The sequence below is a fragment of the Portunus trituberculatus genome, chromosome 46, assembly GCF_017591435.1.
Source record: "Portunus trituberculatus isolate SZX2019 chromosome 46, ASM1759143v1, whole genome shotgun sequence".
Lineage (NCBI taxonomy): Eukaryota > Metazoa > Arthropoda > Malacostraca > Decapoda > Portunidae > Portunus > Portunus trituberculatus.
In genome coordinates this window covers 14,780,430-14,801,056 of record NC_059300.1, presented here as the reverse complement: position 1 = coordinate 14,801,056, position 20,627 = coordinate 14,780,430, and the positions used below count along the sequence as shown (strand labels likewise).

General features: G+C 42.7%; 1 protein-coding gene across 1 annotated transcript in view; it reads left to right on the top strand.

Moving 5' to 3' along the window:
- Positions 1-20,627, top strand: part of LOC123520114 (nesprin-1-like) — a 346,042-nt gene that overhangs the window by 206,997 nt on the left and 118,418 nt on the right. The window contains 5 exon segments of the mRNA XM_045282036.1: positions 244-357; positions 486-1,007; positions 1,124-1,645; positions 1,791-1,901; positions 3,945-19,226. Coding sequence (XP_045137971.1) covers positions 244-357; positions 486-1,007; positions 1,124-1,645; positions 1,791-1,901; positions 3,945-19,226 — 16,551 coding nt within the window.

Sequence of the window (20,627 nt, the reverse complement as noted above, 5' to 3'; positions counted from 1 at the left end):
CTACGATATGTCCGATTCAGCCTGTCACTGTAACAATAGAACTTTTAAAACTTTTGAGTGGACAGACACTGCATTCCCCCACAACGTTACGCAGCCTCGTTTCAGTCTTACGCTATCCTGACTGAAGGCAGCACTGCGCTGAAGTTTCTGCAACATTTTTGTGTGAATACTTAGAGCAGTAGTTATACTCACTGTGATATAAGGCAAGCCTTTCTACATCAGAGTTTTTATCCCCTCGAGCAGAGTGTTGGATTACGTGTGAACCAGACAGCCAGCGAGGCCAAACACCTCATCGGTAAGACCAAGAGCCACTATATTACTGAAGGTCGATCACTCCCGCAGGACGTCGCAAGTCAAGTAAGGAATTTTATATTTCCTTTGTTTCGCTGTGTTGTTTTTATGACATTGAATAAATAACATATAGCACATGTGGTAACTGCCAAAACTAACTTTTGTATTATTTTTCTTCCATCTTCCATTAACAGTTGTCAAGTCTTGAGCTAGAGGCAGAAAGTCTTGTAGCAAAGATGGAGGACGAGCACCAGGAGGCGAAGCGGGCGCGCACCATTCGTTTCGAGTATAATCGAGACGTGGAGTCGGTACAAGCCTGGATACAGACAGCGGAGGCCAAGGTGCAGGATAAGAGCGTCGAGCCACACAAACTAAAGGAGTTCTTGCAGGAAATCCACTGCGAAATCGGAAGTGTGACGGATCAGTTGGAGCGTCTGACTCGCCATGGACACATGATCTGTCAACGGACCAGTAACCAGGGCGAGCGAGAACTGGTAGCCAACACCATTACCTCCCTCACTGAACAACTCCAGCAAGTCAAGAATTGGCTGGAGGACAAGAAAGCGCAAGTGGGAGACTCCCTGGAATCATGGCAACTCTTCATCCAGCTGTACAACTCACTACGCAGCTGGGTGGAGAGACAACGCAATTTCCTCTCTGAACCTCTCAAATTTGCCACTTTACCTGAGGCTCGTGGAAAGCTTCAGGAATACGCCGTAAGTATGCTTACCAAGCCACGTACGCTCTTCATAATACTGATGTCTTTTATCTGCTTTATATCTTATTTTAAGCAGGAACTGACTTATTGTTGGGGTGTCTTTTTGTCTCCCAGGCTGCCGTGAAGGACTGCAAGTGGGCCAATAAACAGGCCGCGGAGATGACTGCTGAGCTAGCAAAGATTGGCCAGTGTTCCGATGTGGGCCCTCTCACGGACAAGCAGGCGGAAATGGAGCAAGAGAAGGCGGATGTAGAGAGCAACCTGAAGGAAGTGATGGCACTGCTACAGGAAATGGCTGAGGAATGGGAACAATGTGAGCGTAAGTCTAAAGATGTGGCAGGATGGATTGAGAAGACGCGTCAGTCGCTAGACAACCCACAAAACAAGAAACGCTCACTGCGTGACCAGCTGGCCAACAGGGAGAAGGTGTTGGCGGACGTCTCCATACAGAAAACCAAACTGGTGATGGCGATGGAGAAACTACAGGTCCACTTCCGTGACCGTATGTGTGCCGAGGCCCAGGTGTCCCACGAGAACGAGAAGCTGCAGAGGCGCCTGGATGAGCTGCAGGTGGCCGTGAAGGAGGACTGCCGGACTCTGGAGACGTGCGTGCACCAGATGGACGCCTATCAACAGGTAAGTGTGTTCCATAATGTATCATGGGCTACGACTTACTCCAGTTGGCAGCACTCAGTCACTCTAAGCAATAGTTCATGAAATAACTCGCGTAGCCCATGATAAGCAGTGACGCTGGTTAAACCTTCCTCTCATTGTTTCGCAGGAGATCCAGCGCCTCCGTCAGCAGATGGTTGGGGTGGAGCAGCAGCTGCGCATCGTGTCCAGCCCCACCTACAGCCCACGCGACCGCGACAAGGCAGTGGCCGAGCAGAACGTAAGTGTGCCTCCGCTCACCCCTGACCCTTGGTGGCTAACTAACAGAACAGTGTGACCGTAACCCACCCACTCACCAGTCTAAAGTGTTAATGTGTTACGCTATCTCAGATATGTGGTTTACGCAGTGCCGTCCTGATAGTTCCACCAAGTAATTGTACTTGCATTATGATGATAACTTGTTACTCGCAGTCATGTCAGTCAGCAGTATATAGTCATTGTGAAGCAGCTGACTTAAATTTTCATAAAACAATGATACAAGAAATGATCTAACAGTACAGTAGTAGACAGTAGAAGATTAATTAGTCTTAAAGTCCTTAGTTATGAAATAATGTATTTAGTTGCTGTTCATAATTTTTAAAAAGTTTCTCTTGGTATCGTAGAAATTGAGGGATTAAAGTTTAACATGTAGTTCAAGGTGGCTGCTTTCCATTTCTTGTTTCCTGGGTATATGTAGAAGGATTCTCTAATTCTGCAAATTTAAAGTCGGACGTAATGAGCTACGCTACTCACCTTGTCTTGTTCGCTGTTCTCCTGTGTCTCACTTGTGTGCCGGCGTGTGTGTTTATGTGTGGGCGCCACTACATGTACGTGTGATAACGTATTTTTGTTTGTACGTGTGCCTTCACGTGTATATGTGTGTGTGTCCGTGTGTGCACCTGTTTATGTGTCTCATCCATATCTCCTGCTGCCTCCCTCACACCTGATCCTCGCCACACACTACGGGATGCGACACTCATCCCTCGCCCTGGGCTATCCCTCCTCCCACCTCACACACACACACACACACACACACACACACACACACACACACACACACTCAAAATATGAACGCACTCAACCATCACAACCGTAGTGCACCGCACCGCACCGCGTTACATCACGTTACACCTCATGCCACACACGCACGCATTTACGCACGCATTCAGACTCCCCCCCCACACAGGCACACACACACTCTCTCTCTCTCTCTCTCTCTCTCTCTCTCTCTCTCTCTCTCTCTCTCTCTCTCTCTCTCACCACACACACACACACACACACATGCCGGTTCTTGCGTGCGGGAACTGGCTACAGATGCCCCGTGGCTGAGGGCAGTAAAGATCATGCACAGTTTTGTCACTTCCCCGAAACTCTGTCTAGAGCTGCGTCATTGGCTGCAGCAATGCGAGGCGCGGCAGGAGAGTTTAAGCCTCAAGCTCTCGTGCAGCGCCTTTCGCAGATGCCATGGCGGCCAGTGCTGTTTCATCTCATCATCGCCTAACCCATGAGCATGCCAGCACTGGTCGGCAGAGTCCTGCTCGCCCCAGAAAGAGGACAGGTGTGAGAAGAGTGCTTGGTGGTGTTGCCCTCTCACCTCTATTAATTATTTAAAAGTCCTCTACTAAAGCTTGAATAACATTAGTGTAGTGTTGAATTTTAACACCCTCTTTATAAGACTAAATTTGTTCTACACTTTTGATATATTCCATGTTGAAATATTGATGACTTCTTTTATGACACAAATTCAATATATGACTGCCAGCTTCTGTAAACTAATGAGGTAAAGGGTTAGCTAACCCAGCACATAGAGTCACTCCGCGTGCAACAGGTAATGTTAAAAAACACATGCTTTATTTGAGGTTAGGTTTCTGAAGCATTGGCACTCAATACCACTCACAGGCCTGCCGAGAGAGGATCAAAGCCATTCAGTGCAAGATCAGTGCGCGGAATGAGCGTATTAAACTCCTTAACCAGCGGGGCACTCCTGACACTACAGCACTTGACACTTCGTAGGACGCCTTCTTCCTTTTCCTACCACCCACCATCCTAACTACATATTGTCCTTCACTGTGGTGCTTCCCTCCTCCGAGTAGGGAACAGGGAAATGAAACGCAGCCTTAATATACATTCCATAGGCCATCCTGGCTCTATCATAGCTAGCATACAATTTATCCCCTTGTCATCCAATCCTTTTAACACATAATAAACATTGTTTTATGCAATGCTTGTGTGTCTGCAATCCACTCACAGTGCCACTCTTCTTTGCCGGGACTGCATACCACAGGTGCACCAGGGCCAGTGTGAGTCTCATGAACGACTCATTGCCCAGCTCACCGAACGAATCTACCAGATTGACCCCTGTGCGGTGATTCCGACCGAGCTAACTCTAGAAACGACCGAACCAAGCAGTCTAGCTTCAACGCTTGATACAGCCAGTGGAGAGGAGATACAGGCTCCCCCTCCACCCTCTAGTGCTGACTCTGAGGTCCAGGTCATGGTCACCCGTGAGCTGCCCGCCAGTGATGCTGATGGTCTGGACTTGGAGGTGAACACCTTGACGGACCCCAACGTGAGGAACATGCAGCAACACGCCAGCACCATGCTCACCGCTCCTGATGCAGGGGTTCAACTCACCTGGGCAGATGTTGCCGCAGGTCGAAAAAGTCCTGGACTCTTTAGTCAGCCATGTTTTGAAGAAATGAACATGCCCCAAGTTATGTCTAAGCAACATGAAGTTCTAGAAACTGAAACACCACTGGAAACCACTCCGGTATCTACAGCACCAACCTTCACTGGAGAACCAACAGCAGAACAGGGCATCATCATGGAAACAGCTGCTGAAACTACCATTCTTGAGGATCCCATCACCAGCACATCACACACTGCTGGATCAACTCACAGAGATGAAAAACAAATTTGTGAGCATAAGAATCACCAACAACAACCTTCAAAAACTCAGAAACCACCCAGCTTTGACCAAGATAGCAAGACTCAAAAGCGAACCCAACCACGTGACCGCAGGTATCGTAAGAAACAACAGGAACAACAGCCTGAGGCTTCCAGTTCTTCAGATGCTCAGGATGAAGTTTATTATGATGCCCCAAGTCGAAGAAATAGTCAAAGGATGAGCCCCAAGAGAACCCTGTATTCCAAGCCCAGACCCAGTCCCCGTGAGAGTCCTAAAGATACTCCAATGGTAACTCCAAAGACAAGTCCAACTGAAAGTCCAAAATTAAGCCCTCAAGTTGAGAGGCGTGACAACCCAAGAATCACTAAACCAGAGTATCAAGAGCCACTTCAGTCTACAAGTGAGGAAGTTAGGCACCATAGAGGCTCTGAGCCCATGATCTGGGATGGGAGGAAAACTTATGCTGAGATTTTGAAGGGTAGTCAAGAAATGAGAGCACGCAAAGAGAAACAGCCAGTCATTGAAGCTCCACCACCACTGCCACCATCACAATATATAATTGATGAGATGGAGCAGCAACCTACCTATGTGGAAGTGTCCACCCAAGCCACTGAGATGTTTGAAGACACTCCTGCCATCCCTGTGACTGAGCCAATGCCTCCCCTTGTTGAGAGTTCAGAATGTTTTGAGGCTCACCAACATGAATATGAGATGTCTGAAGTGTCATCTGCCATTGAGGAAGCTCTTCCACCACCACCATCACAACCACAACCACAGTCGGTCACTCAGCAGATACAAGAGGAAACACCAGTTGTTATGCCACCATTTGCAGCCTACCTGGAGCAAAACAACTTTATGCCTGAGAGTGTGGATATCACCCAGAGCCATGAGCAGGGTTTCCAACAAAGTGTGAGCATACCTATATTCCACCATGGGCATCCTGTTGAGGCACAAGGCATGCAGGGTCCTGTGCACACAATAGAAAGCCCCATGCAGGGACTTGTTATGGGTGGGAGCATTGATACCATGAGCCTATACACAGGAGTGATACAGTATCCCACCACTACCTCCTATATTCCTGAAGGCTTTGCAGCTTACACCCAAAGCAGTGAGTTCCCACAACCAAGTGAAAACAGTAGTGAGTATACAATGGTTAATAATGAACAACAGCAACAGCACTTAGCAGAAGAGACGTCCATCATGAGCATGGTGCCCACCCAGCCTCAGGTAACTCCTCCAATGATGACACCACCAGAGACTCCAGATCAGTATCAGGAAGAAGAAGAGGAGGAAGAACAATTAGGTAGTGAGGAGCCAATGGAAGTCTCCTCCCTTATTTTTGAACAGTCAAACCTTGCATCAAGTGAGGCTCCCTTTGAAATATCTTCTGAACTAAGAATGCACACTGACAAGGGACTTCATGCAGCATCCAGCATGGAGAGCATTGACAGACCTAAAATGTCATATGCTCAGATTCTAGCAATGGGACTGAAAGCAGCTCCATCAGCAGTTGTCACCCATACCTATGGAGCACTTAGATCAGTGATGTCCTATGTTAAAGGCCCTGTCAGTGAGGAAGAAAGACCAAAGTCTGAACTCAGGGAAAAGCCCATTGAGTCAAGGCTCAGGGAAAAGCCTACTGAGTCCCTGCCAAGACCACCTGTCAGGCAAGAGAGGCCTGCCACTACACATCTACTCTCTGACCATGATAGATCAAGAGGAAAGAAGAGATCACTTGAACCCAAAATAGAAGTCACAATGGCAAAGGAACCTGAAGAGTCAAAGAAGGAAAAGGACCCAATGCAGGCTGAAACTTACATTCCTGGATTGGTATTCAAGGCAACCTCTTTAGAACGTCGTTCTCGCTCCAAGAGTGCCCGAAGAAAGAAACGAGAAGCTTCTCAACATGCTGAAGAGCCACCAAGAGACACAGAGATGATTCAGAGTGAAGCTGGAAAGAAGGAACCAACTAGGAAAACAGAGAAGAACCCAAAAGTGAAAGTTCCTAAACTGGAGCACAGTGTGACTCCTCCCTTAAAAGAAGTAAAGGTTCACCCAAAAGTATCTGAAGCACCAACACCATCATGCCTTCAAGAGACACAAGTGCAGAAGGCCACTGCCCTTGCACCTGTTGAAGACAAGCCATCTGAGACACCAAAACAGAGCCACCAACCAAAAGCACAAACTCAACCTAAAGATAAGAAAGGAGAGAAAACTGAAACTGAGAAAGTTCTTGTAACCACAATATCTGTAGAATCCAAAATTGAAGCACCCAAAGCTCCTGAAGTAGAAGAAAGACGCAAGAAGAAGAAAAAACGTATTGTGACCAATCCTGAGGAACAAGAAGATGAACTAGAAAAGGCACTAAGAGAAATTGAAGAAATGGAAAGAAGTGGAAAGCTACAACCTCCACCTGCTGCCAAGGCACCAGCAACAGAGGATGATAAAACAAAAAAGAGAGGTTTCAAGAGGACCAAAAAAGCAGAGCATCCACCTACTCCAAAGGCCATGGCACAGCCATCCCAAACTAGTGATACAAGCCCAGAAAATGAAGAAACAGTAACAAAAACTCTCAAGACAGAAAAGAAAAAGGCTCCAAAGAACAAATCTGCAGAAACAGAAAAGACTCCAACAGAAGTAAAAGGAAGCAAGAAACCCAATGTTCAGAGAGGAGATGCACATGTAGCAGCAAGTATCATAGGTATCAGCCAGACAATAAACACTCAGCCAGATGAATATAAAGAAACTACTGTGAAAGTGAAATCAGAAACTCCTGTAGAACCTGTTGCATCAGTACCTGAGCAAGTGGCTGCCTCCTCTAACCAATTCCCTGATGTGTCTTCTGCTCCTTCTACTAACCCCACAGTGCCCTTGAGCCTTGTAACCCCAGAAACAACTAGTGTCCCTGCTGTAGACTTGTCAAAACCATTCCCCAAAAATGCCTCTCATGCTGATGGTAACCAGGAAGATGTTGCTACAGAGGAAGTTGCCATCCCCAAAGCATCTATTAATATCCTGCCTACAGACTCTATGTCCATGATGGAAGCTGAGAATGGTCAAGAAAATGAACCTGTCCCAGATATTAACCATGGTTTTGGTCAGGATGCTCTTTCCAGTCAGCAGGATGTGGTACCATCTGTAGAGCCCCTTGCTGCTGTCACAGAAAAGGTGTCCTTTGAAAAGAACTTGGTGGGCAATATTTCTGAACCTGAACTAATTAAACACAAGAAAGTAAAGACAGTTTTGAACAAGGAAAATAAAGAAAATCCAAATGAAACACATGAAATGAGAAGCTCCACAACAAAAGTTTGCAAAGTTATGAGAAGAAGAGTGATCAAGAAGATTATCATGGTTGATGGCAAGCCAGTGGAGACAGAAGAAGTAGTGGAAGAGCCAGAAGATGTTACTGAAGAAGTGTTGCAGAACTTCCCCACCGATTATGTTATTTCAGAGGCTGTCACAGCGTCTGAGAGAAAAACTGTACAGAAGAAAATCAGAAGAGTGATCAAGAAGATCACTATAATTGATGGCAAGCCAGTGGAGACAGAAGTAGTAGAAGATCCAGAAGTGACTGAAGAAATGTTGCAGAACCTTTCAACTGATTCTGTTATTCCTGAGAAAGTCACAGAGCCTGAAGTAATAGTACATAAAACTATGAGAAGAAGAGTCATCAGGAAGATAGTTAACATTAATGGCAAGCCAGTGGAGACAGAGGAAATAATAGAAGAACCAGTAGAGAAGACTGAGGAAATGTTGCAGAACCTTCCAGCTGATTCTGTCACAACTGAGACAATTACAGATCATGTGACAACAGTATATAAGATCATTAGAAGAAGAGTAATTAAGAAAATAGTGATCATTGATGGCAAGCCAGTGGAGACAGAGGAAGTAGTAGAAGAGCCAGAAGAAGTGACTGAAGAAATGTTGCAGAATCTTCCAGCTGATGCTATTATTACTGAGACAATTACCAAACCTGTTACCTCAATACACATGTTAGGTAGTGAACCAGTAAACAAGAAAGAAGAAAAGAAAAAATGGCATAATCTGGAAATGCAAACAGTGAGTGAGAATGAACAGAAAACCTTGGAAACTGGCTTCCATACTGGTGAGGCTCACATACAGCAAACACATACCACTGAGCAGAGAGACACTCAAATCCAAGGTGCCAAAATGATCACAGGCATCACTGAGAAGCCCCAAATTGAGAATAGTGAACCCTCGATTAAGGTAACTGAGGAAAAACTCAGCTCTCCAGAATCTGTCATCTACCATCTCACACAACAAAGTCTGGTAGAGGCACCAACACACAAACCTTTATGCTCTGTATCTCCTATTGAGTTGACTATTGAGGGAGAGAGTAAAATGAGGGAAAATTATTCACATACTTTATCATCAAAAAAGCACATCATCATTCAGAAGAGAATTGTAAAAGTTATTATCATTATTGATGGTAAACCAGTAGAGAAAGAGGAAGTAATAGAAGAGCCAAATGATGTCACTGATGAAGTTTTGCAAAATCTCCCATCTGGCTCTGTTGTAACTGAATCAGTCACACAGCCTGAAGTAATAACAGTTTACAGGTTAATTCGAAGAAAGATTATCAAGAATGTTGTCATTGTTGATGGCAAACCAGTTGAGACAGAAGAAGTGATAGAGGAGCCAGAAGAAGTGACAGAAGAAGTGTTGAAGAATCTCCCACCTGGTTCTGTTGTCACAAGGACTATAACCAAACCTGAAAGATTATCCATTTATGATGTGATTAATGAAATGTCACTGAAAAGAGGATTGGCAGAAGGATCAAAAATGACTGAAGAAGTTTTGGAAAATCTTCCATCTAGCTCTGCTATTGTAGGGCCTGAGATGATAAGCACCCAAAAGATTGTTAAGAATCGAGTGACCAAGAAGACAACAGTGGTGGATGGCAAGCCAGTGGTGACAGAGGTGATAGAAGAGCCAGAAGATGAAGTGGACTCAGCCCTTAGAATGATTGCTTCTGAGGTTGCCAGAGAAGCTATAGGAACAGAACATGATACATTTCCAGTTGAGGAAATTGATCATGCCAACAGTGAGGAGGCAATGCACATTGATACAGATAGATGCTGCAACACTGAAGGCAAGCCTAGACACACTGGGGTGGAGGAGATGCTTAAGGAACCACATCATGAAGAAGCAGCATCCATGGCTCCCACCTTTGCCTTGCCTCTGCCAGACCATGCTAATGACTGGATGGAACTAATCGAGGGAGGAGGGTTTACACTCGATGATGAGGATGAGGAGCCCCCAGTGAGCCATGAATCACAGTCTTCATCACAGTCTCCTGCAGTGTTCCAAGTCCCAACAGCAGAACCCTTGCTCTCACAGGATAATGTTGTGACTCCTCAGAAGAAAGAAGAGGAAAGGGATAGTATGATCCCAACAGTAAATGAAGATAACTTCCAGGAACTTCTCAAGGCCCCTGAGGCCCAATCTGCACCAATTATGCAACCAGCTTTTGGCCTTGTTCTGCCTGACCATTCCAATGACTGGCTGGAAGTCATTGAAAGTGGAGGGTTCACACTTGACAGTGAAGATGAGGCTGAATCAGAGCCTGCCACCTTTGCTGAAACAAACACCTTACTTACTGATCAGGCTGTGAAATCTTCAGTATGTGAGGTATCCACTAATGATGTTTCTCAGTCTATTGAAGAAACTGTTGAAGAGGTTGGCTTACTAAGCAAAAAGATCATCACACCTTCAGAACATTCCACACATGCAGAGCTTCCCAAACCTGCTGTTGAAGTGCTAACATTCACAGGTAATGAAGTGCCTGTAAAAGAAACTCCAAGTGTTGCATCTAAACCTGAGGAAGCACCTGCACAGCAGGACTCATCAGCTCACAAGAAGCAAGCTTTTAACCTCCCTGTTCCTGATCATGCCAATGACTGGATGGAAATGGTACTGGAAGGTAGATTTTCTCTAGATGAAGAGGAAGATGAGACAGAGGCTGCTCCTCAGACCTCAGAAAATGATGGCCAGAGCTTACCTACATTGCTAGAGGAAAAAGCTGAAAAAATCTATCGTGAACCACTTAGCATCACTGAATGTTTTCCTGAAAAGGAAAAGGAGGGAAGAAATGAACTCATTGCAGTAGAATCTCTCCAAGAACACATTGCAGTATCAACGAGTAGTGAAAACCTACAGAAGTCTGTTGTGGAAGCAGATGATGCTGTGGCCACAACTAAAACAACAGAGCTTGTCACAGCCAGAGAAACATCAGTAGCACCTCCCATGTTTGGTCTTCCAATCCCTGACCATGCCAATGATTTCCTGGAGATCATTGAAGGTGGAGGCTTCACCTTGGATTCAGAGTCTGAGGAGGAGAGTACCAATATTGTGAAGTCTACTCAAGTAGTTTTAAGTGAGGACAAAATACTTAAAGAAGAATCAGCAGAGGTACTAAAAACACAGTCCCAAGAACAGAGTACAGAAACACCAGTAGTACCTCCTGTGTTTAGTCTCCCAATCCCTGACCATGCCAATGACTTCCTGGAGATCATTGAAGGTGGAGGCTTCACCTTGGATTCAGAGTCTGAGGAGGAGAGTAGCAACATCTTGGTGTCTACCCAAGTGGTTGTGAGCGAGGACAAAATACTTCAAGAAGAATCAGCAAAGGCACTAAAAACACAGTGCCAAGAACAAAGTACAGAAACACCAGCAGCATTTCCTGAATTTGGTCTCCCAATCCCTGACCATGCCAATGATTTCCTAGAGATCATTGAAGGTGGAGGCTTCACCCTAGATTCAGAGTCTGAGGAGGAGAGTGCCAACATTGAAGAGGTTACCCAAGTGGTTGTGAGTGAGAACAAAATACTTCAAGAAGAATCAGTAAAGGCACTAAAAACACCAGCCCAAAAACAGAGTATTAAAGGAACAAAGCCTTTCTCATATGCCACAATCCTGTCAGTAGGCAAAGCACCCACTGCTGAAGAGCCTGTTGCTGAGCCCAAAATGCTATATCAGTACCAGGAGATCCCTGCGTCAGTCCTTGTCAGTTCCTCTCCCTCTGTGCCTCCTGCACAAGAACCAAAGCAGGATACAGATGGCTTTGAGGAGGTCCATTCAAAGAACAAGAGACGCCGCAAAAAAGGAGGAAAAGAAGATGAGCACAAAACTATAGCTGCTAGCTCTTCTGTCCAAGCAGTTCCAGTTATTCCTGAAGAGATGTTATCTCTAGATCAGACTGTGAAGATCCATGATGCAGCCATTAACTCATCTCCATTGAAGATACACCAGGAAGAAGCTATTAATCCCCATGATGATACCTCACTTAAGAAAAGAATGGAAAAAGAAGTTCTGAAGAGTGTGAGTCCGCCAGAGCCGAAACAAAAATCAGAGAAGGTAGCTCTCAAGAGTGTGAGTCAGCCAGAGCCTGAGAAAAAAATAGAAAAGGGAGAAGACTCCAAGAGTGTGAGTCTGCCAGAGCCAAAGAAAAAATTCCAAGAGGAAGAGTCTCTCAAGAGTGTGAGTCAATCAGAGCCTGATAAAAAATCAGAAAAGGGAGAAATTCCCAAGAGTCAGCCAGACCAAAAGAAAAAATTGGAAAAGGAAGAAGTTCTCAAGAATGTGAGTCAGCCAGAGGCAAAGAAAACTTTAGAAAAGGAAGTTCTCAAGAGTGTGACTCAGCTGCAGCCTGATAAAATAATAGAAAAGGTAGAAGTTCCCAAGAGTGTGAGTCAGCCACAGCCTGAGGTGCAGTGTCATCCTTCTAAGAAAGTTGAGAAGAAAAGAAAAAAGAAAACTGCACTTAAAGAAGAAAAAGATGAGCCAAAGAAAACAGTACAGACAACACCTGAACAGAAGAGTGAAACTGTTGCTGAGATAAAAGAGACCCAAGTGTTTGAGTTGACAAGTATAGAAACTGAGCTTGCTGATGTAACTTTGGAAACCTCAGTTGAAGAAGTTGTAAGTGACAAAGGGCTTAACTTTGGGGCTCAGACTCACATCACTGACTCAGATGTGGCCACAGTACAACTTGAGGTTGATGTTACTGATGAAAAGCAAAAAAATTCACAATCTGAAAGCAGAGAACTCATCAAAGACACAGAAATTAGCACAGCACAAGTTAGTTCTGAGGGATTCATGACCAGCCTCCTGTCAGCAACTCAAGTCTCTCAGCATCCTTCAGGACTTTTAATTGACCCCAATGAGATTATTTTGGTTCCACAATGGATGCGACAGAGACCAATAATGCGTACCTCCAGCACTGATGACACAATAACTACCCCACTAGAAGAACGAAAGAGGTTATTCAAGACTAAGAGTGCACCACTGGAGAGGACAAGCCCAGCTACTGACAAAGATTCAAGGACTACCATGGAGGAGGAAAGTGCATCATGCTCATTGGTTTCTGGTGAAGAATACTATAAGAATAAAAAGAAGAGGCCAAAGAAAGGCAAAGCCAAAAAGGGAGATGAAAAGGATCAGGACAGAGGAAGTAAATGTTTTGAAGATGCAGGTTTGGAAAAGGACAGTGATGAAAAAGATGAACCTTTATGCCAAGGATCTGAAGAAAAGGTCAGTGAGCAACCTGAACCAGATGTCATTGTACTCACTGAGAATGGAGGGAAGCAAGAGACTGCTGATGAGACCGTAAAAGAACAAAATATACAGTCAAAAGAAGTAAAAGAGCTACAAGAAAAAACTGGTGATATTCTTTCATCTGGTAAAGTGTTAGAAGAGGTAAAGAAAACTGCCAATGTACAATCAGTAACTGTGAAGACTGAATTACAAGAATCATCAGAAGAATTTAAGTTATCAGAGGAAGTGAAATCAGAGGAAGTCAAGTCATCATCGGAAGTTCTTCCAGAACTGCTTCAGGAACCTGCTGCAGATGTGTCTGACATTAACGATCCTTCACCAAGTCCCAAAGAGTTTGAGTTTGTTCCTTCACCAAGAGAAAAGACAGCAATGGAGACAAAAGACACTCATAAAGAAGGAATTACAACTGAAACAAATTTTATGCTGAAACAAGGAAAGGAATTACCTGTGAAAGATTTTGAATTGATTCCTGAATGCATTGTGGAGGAAAAGGCCATTAGCAAGGAGAAAGCTTTTGGATTAGAAAAAGTTGTTCCTAATTTTGAAGAAGCTCTAAAAGAAGCCATGAAAACAGTAATGGATGAAACAACTGAAACAGCAGTAGTGCAATCTTCTGGTGAAACTGTGTCAGACAACACTGATGATTGGCTTCATGTGAGCAGAGAGACAGAACATTCTTCTGCTGCTACTGGGATGGATGTTGACCTCATCAAGGAGGAAGTGCACTTTGAGGATCAGGAGGGCTTGACTGTTGAGGAAGTTAGTTCCATTGTAACAGAAGATAAATCAATGGAATCCCTTGAAATAACACCTGATGAGAGTGAAGCACCTGTTCTGCCCAGTGACCGACTGGTGGACATAACTGTGCCTCAGCTTGGATTTCACTCAGAACAAGATTCTGGAGTAAGTGTCACAGAGATGTCTGAGCCATCTAAAATCATTAGCACTCACCAACAGTCATCATATGCAAATATCCTCATTCATGCACCAGCCATTGTTGTAGAAAAAGAGCCAGAGGAAACCAAAAAGCCATATGTGTACCGCAATCCAACTTTGGTGGGGGTGGAAGAGCCATTAAAGATAGACAAACAGGTCACCAAAGTGGATAAAGAGGGATTCACTCAATTTGTCTCCAAGAAGGAGAGATTCAGAAGAAAGACTCACAGTACATCAGCAGCAGCAGAAGAAATTGAGGAAGCTGTGCAGTCTGTAGTGGAGGAGATTAAAAAGAAAGACCCTGCTAAGGTAACCAGAGAGGAGGTCCTAGAAGCTCTGTGTGCTAATGCTGATGAGGCTGACAGTGATGATGAAGTCAGCCATGTTGAGGTGGTGCAGTCCAAGAGAAGCAAATCCAGGCAGAGAACTAGATCCAAGAGATCATCCAAACAATCAGAATCAGAAAAAGAAATAGGTGAAATTGCAGCAGCTATTGAGAGAGGAGAGATTCCACCCAAGCCCAAAGATGTAGTTGAGTATGAGCACAAACTCTTTGCTGCATTTTACTTGGGCTCCGAGCTATGGTATGATGTGTTTGGTATCAAAGATGCTGAATTGTATTACCCAAAATTCATCTTGGAAATGCAGCAAGAGAAGAGTCAGATAGCAGATGAACAACAGCCAGAAGTAAAAGAAATGACAGCGCTGACGAAGTTGCAGGCTGTACCTCACAGTTCAGTTGTTGAGCCTCTTGTCTGTTCTGACCATGATGTTTTAGGTCCAAGCAAGCCAGTTCCGCTTGAGCCAACAGCAGGAAAAGTAGATGCAAAGCCAATAAAAAAAGACAACATTGCACATGTAGAAACCAGCATTCCAGTAGCTGTGATGAAAGAAACTTCACCTACAACAAAACTGGTATCTCCATCTGTCTTGCCAGTTAATGATTCTTCCATTTATGACATGAATCTCATAACAGAAGCTGAAACTCACTACTATGAGTATGTTGCATGGTTACAGTCAATGGCTTCTTGTGCCAAAGAAATCAAGATCCCTGCTGACCAAAAGTCCGTCACACAAGTGCCTGTTACTGCCACAGTGGCAATCACAGATGACTGGGCACCAAGCCCTGACAGAACTGTGATATGTGATGATAGTCAAATACTTAAAGAAGAAACTGTGATAAACACAAGTCACATACTTGCAAAAACTGTGATAGATATCCATAAGATTGTTGAAGACAGCATTGTGGCAGAAAAATCAGGGAGGAAAAAGGCAGCACCACAGTTAGTCTCACCAACTACTGATGAATCATTGCATGAAATGTCAGATGATGTGCCAAACATACAGATATCAGAAGACCTGCACAAAGAATCTTTAGATGAAGAATCTAAATATACGCCTTTGTTTGTAGAAGAGGTGCATAAATCCAGATCTGATGTAACAGAAGTTGATAATGAAACAGCTTTTCCTGATAAAAGCAACAGTACATTGGCTGTCAAGTCTATTAAAAAAGAGGAAGATTTGAACTTAACTGGCAGCAAAACTGAGCATTTATATACTGATGAAATATCATTGGCTTCCACATCACAGAGTCAAGGACATGAGTGTATGTTAGTCCCAAGCTATGACATGTCCACTATACACACAGCCGAGGCAGAGTACCAGAAATATCTCGCCTCTGAGACTCAGACAACTTCATGGGCAGATGTTGTGGCCCATGGCAAGCCCATCACAGAAGCCAGTGAAGAGTTATCCAAAGATCCAGAGGATGAAAAATCTTTCATTTTATATCAGACCAAAACCATCAAGGTTTTGTTACCTGAAGAAGAGCCATTAAAGCCCAAGGTGCCTTGCTCTATAGATGAAGAAGGTTTCACTGAATTTGTCTCAAAACAAGAGCTCCGCCGCCGCCTCCGATCATCCTGCTCTGAAGAGCCAGATGTGAAAGACATTGTGCCTTATGTTCCAAGAATAGAGTTACCTGAAGTTGAAATAATAGAAGACCAACATGTAGAAACTCAGAAAGAGCCTATTTCACAATCTGAGTCAGAAGCATTTGAAGAGAGCATGGTGGAGACTGTAGAGATTAAAGTAAGACACCGAAGACGGACTGACAGTCACCGAAAGAGTCAGCGTTCTCGCACCTCTGCAGCTGAGAAAGAGGTGGATGAAATCCTTCGCCAAATGAGCCGTGAAGACGTCCTACAAAAGTATGCAAACTATGATGCAGTTCAGTATGACAAATGGCAGCTGGAAGATAGTGAACGCATCTACCATGAAATGTTGGCAGTAGAAGTGTCACCTTTGACTTCTGTTCAGGCTTCCCAGTCTGATATGCCATCCCAGGAAGATGGAGTATCGATCCTGACACAAGAAGAGTGCATTGTTCACCTCCTTCCTGCATCCAGTGACACTCTGCCTTCACCTTCCCTCACACCTCTTCCAACTAACTATGCCCTTGAACTAACTTACTTCCCTTCATATGACATGGCTGCAATTAATGAAGCTGAGTGTAGATATCACCAACACCAAACATACAGTAGTCTTGTTCATAATGATGTCTCAGTGATGGAGGATGCGTTAGGCCCAAGAGCAGAAAATGAGATACCTGATAAATTGGCAACTGGAGACACAACTTTTGAACATTTAGACTCTCCAGTAAATACATTCAGTCTATCAAAGCCAGTGGCTCCTATCCAAACAGAGACTCCCCCTCCATTGTCTGAACAAAGCATTACCTGCAAACATTCATTCATTCATTCTGCTACCAAACCTGACAAAGAAAAGACAGAAATTCCTCCCTATTCCAAGATTTTTGATACTCTGCCTGAGACACAAGTTGTCATCAAGAAAGGAATATTTGACAGAGAGACTCCTAGCCAAGTGAAGGTTCTTGATATTGTCAGTGAATCAGATACACCAAATCAGGCACCTGTTACTGTACCTGAAGTGTTTGCTGCTAAACAAGATACTGTCAGTCTGAAAGAGGCTTCTGTAAATGATGCAAAGACTTCTGATGCTGCAGTTAAACCAGAGGATCCCAACCTAACAAAGACTCTTGTTACTCAAGTAGAACTGAAACCTCCTGGCCCAGCAAAAGCTCTTGCTATTGTACCTAAACTAGAGGCTCCTATTCCAGCAAACGTTCTTGCTGCTGAGGTGAAGCCAGAGCTTTCTATTTCTAGTGCAAAAGAGGCTTCTGCTACTGAGGTCAAAGTAGAGGCTTCCAGCCCAGCAAAGGCTCCTGCTGCTGAGGTGAAACCAGAGCTTCCTACCCCAGCAAATGCTTCTGGTGTTGAGATTAAAGCAGATGCTCTCAGCCTAGTGAAGATTCCTGCTGCTGAGATTAAAGGAGAGGCTCTCAGCCCATTGAAGACTTCTGATACTAGGGTTAAACACAGCAAGAAACAGCATAATGATTCAAAGGAAGGACCTGTTCAACCTCTTCTTGAAACACCAACAGTAAGTCATCTTCCACTTGAGGAAGATCTGTTGACTGTAGAATTACCTGGTTCACCTCTACTATTTGACATGCATGATTTTGCTGAGGCAGAGTCTAATTATTTTGCATTCCTTGCATCAAATCAACAAGAAAACACAGTAACTGTGGAGGTTCTCAGTAACAGTGTTGTACCATCAGTAAGTGATGTAAATGTTTGTCTTCATGATGGTGCACACACTGCCATGTCAACACATGAAGAGTCTCCTACTGACATGAAACCAACAGTGTCAGAAATTACTCTGAGATCACCAGTAAGAACAAAGGACAATGTTTCAACAGAAATTCAGCTGTATGACTACAACAGTATACAGAGAGCAGAAGCAGAACATCAGGAATATCTAGCTCATCATTCCCCTACTAATACATCAAGAGAAGATTCAGTAGTGATGGAAGAAGAACGATTAGTGAAGGATGCAAATGAAAAAGAAATTAATAATTCAGATTCTATAATACATGAAGAATCATCATTTGGGAATTATGACATGAATGCAATAGGGTTGGCTGAAACAAAGTATCAAGAGTATATAGCTCAGCAGACAGGAACCACTTCATGGGCTCATGTTGTGTCCCAAGCAAAAGCAGTGGAAATTGAAGAGGAAAAAGAAGAGCCCATTGATGAGAAATCTTTTATTCTATACCACACTAAGAAGGTTCAAGTTGTGGTAGCTGCTGAGGACCCTAGGAAACCCTCCACTCCTCATGTGGTAGATGATGAAGGTTTCACTGAATTTATTTCCAAACAGGAGCGCCGTAGAAGACTGCGGTCATCCTGTTCTGATGAAGCTGAGGACTATGTGACAGATATTGTGCCTTATGTACCTAGAATAGAATTACCAGAAGTAGAAGTTTCAGAAGAGTCTAAATTAACAGAATTTGAACAAAAAATTATTAATGAAGACAAATATGAAGCAGAGAAACAGTTCACTCCAAAGGAAAATAATTCTGAAGATAAACATATAGCTAAAGAAACCTCAGAAGATTCAAAGGAAATCAATATTCCAATAAAACATGAAAGAAGTCACAAATCTAATCGAGAAAAGCATCACAAGCGCCACCGATCTCGCATCTCAGAAGCCGAGCAAGAAGTGGATGACATCCTGCGGCAGATGGATCGAGAGGAAGTTCTTCAGAAAAATGCTGGCAGTGACTCCTTCCTGTGTAACCAATGGATATTCAACGATGCTGAGAAGAGTTACTATGAAATGATCGAGCAGCTGAAGAAAGATGATACAAATCTGGTGAGTGAGATTCGGGAGAAAGAAAAGGATAATGATGATGATGATTCGCATGATGGTGGTTACAATTCCCCTCCTGGGCTTCCACCAGCAGATAATTTTGATGGTTACTATGCAAGAATGCTTGAGACAGAAATTATACAAGCTAATCCTCCTCATGGTGTAGCCAATTGGACAGATGAAAGTACATATCTCTCTCTCACCCCCCCACCCCCTGACCTTGTAACAGTTTGTAGTGTCCCAGGCTCCTCCATGACTCAGACAACACACACCCACGACATGACTCAGACACAGACGCTTCCTCCCACCATGAGCAAGATGACCTTGACTGAGATGAGCAAGAAAGCAGCCCCCCTGCAGGCCCCTTATCAAGCCAGTTCAACACTCGCCCAGCACAAAAAACACCAGGTGTGATGCCTTTGGCACTGCACGAGAGTGTGTGAAATATTGTGTCCCTCTCCTTGTATAGAATTTGGTCCTGACTTCTTCCTTGAGTGTGTTATGGGAATCCTAGGTGAACCATCTTAGTTTTCCCATAATATTGTAGGCTCCCTCCCATGTGTATTTATTTGAATCGTGTGTATATTTTCTTTGGTTTTGATGTACTAGTTCATGCTTTGTTTTTTTGTTTTTTTCCTGGTTCTCTGATCTCATTATTTTTGTGCAGTTATTTTCTCTCCATTTGTGTGAAGAGTACAGAGTAGCATGCTCATCCCTATAGTCTTTATGTGTTTGTGATACATATCTCTTGAAAAGGTTATTGACAATGTTTTACTCAGTGCAAATGCAGCAATTTTTTTCTGGCCTAGGGTTGAATATTATCCACTTTTAAATAATATTAGGTCATATGTTATAATCTTAGTCACAATTCTAATAAGAATTATGAGTTGAATTACGTTTTAGTTTTATGTACAGCAGCAAACAAAAGTAGTGATACTGTAGTGTATTGTAGGTGCTAGTGCTGGGGAGAGCTGGTAGATGTGTGTGCATGTTGTTTGTATAATCCTGTAGTATTAGAAGAGATAGATTGTTTTGTAATAAGTTGTCTCCTTGCAGATCTGAAGTGATTAGTAGTAATATGGTTTCTTTAGATTACTTACATTTAGCAAATTCAATAGCATTTTTTTTTCTCAGTAACACTAGATTATGATTAATGGTTGTTTCAGGGATGAGTTACTGTCTTACTCTATTCTTCAATACACTTGTTGAGTTATAGGTTTTTGCTTTAAGGGAGGTATGTTTGGATTTATTTACAAGAAAGATTAAGTTAGATTATTTGCAGGCTTGAAACTTTTTTTTCTTTCCATCTCAAGCATTCTTTGTAAGTAGCAGTGAAGAAAACATCTGAGCTACTTGAATTTTAAATTCTATTATACTTATTATTATTATATATATATATATATATATATATATATATATATATATATATATATATATATATATATATATATATATATATATATATATATATATATATATATATATATATATATATATATATATATATATATATATATATATATATATATATATATATATATATATATATATATATATATATATATATATATATATATATATATATATATATATATATATATATATATATATATATATATATATATATATATATATATATATATATATATATATATATATATATATATATATATATATATATATATATATATATATATATATATATATATATATATATATATATATATATATATATATATATATATATATATATATATATATATATATATATATATATATATATATATATATATATATATATATATATAT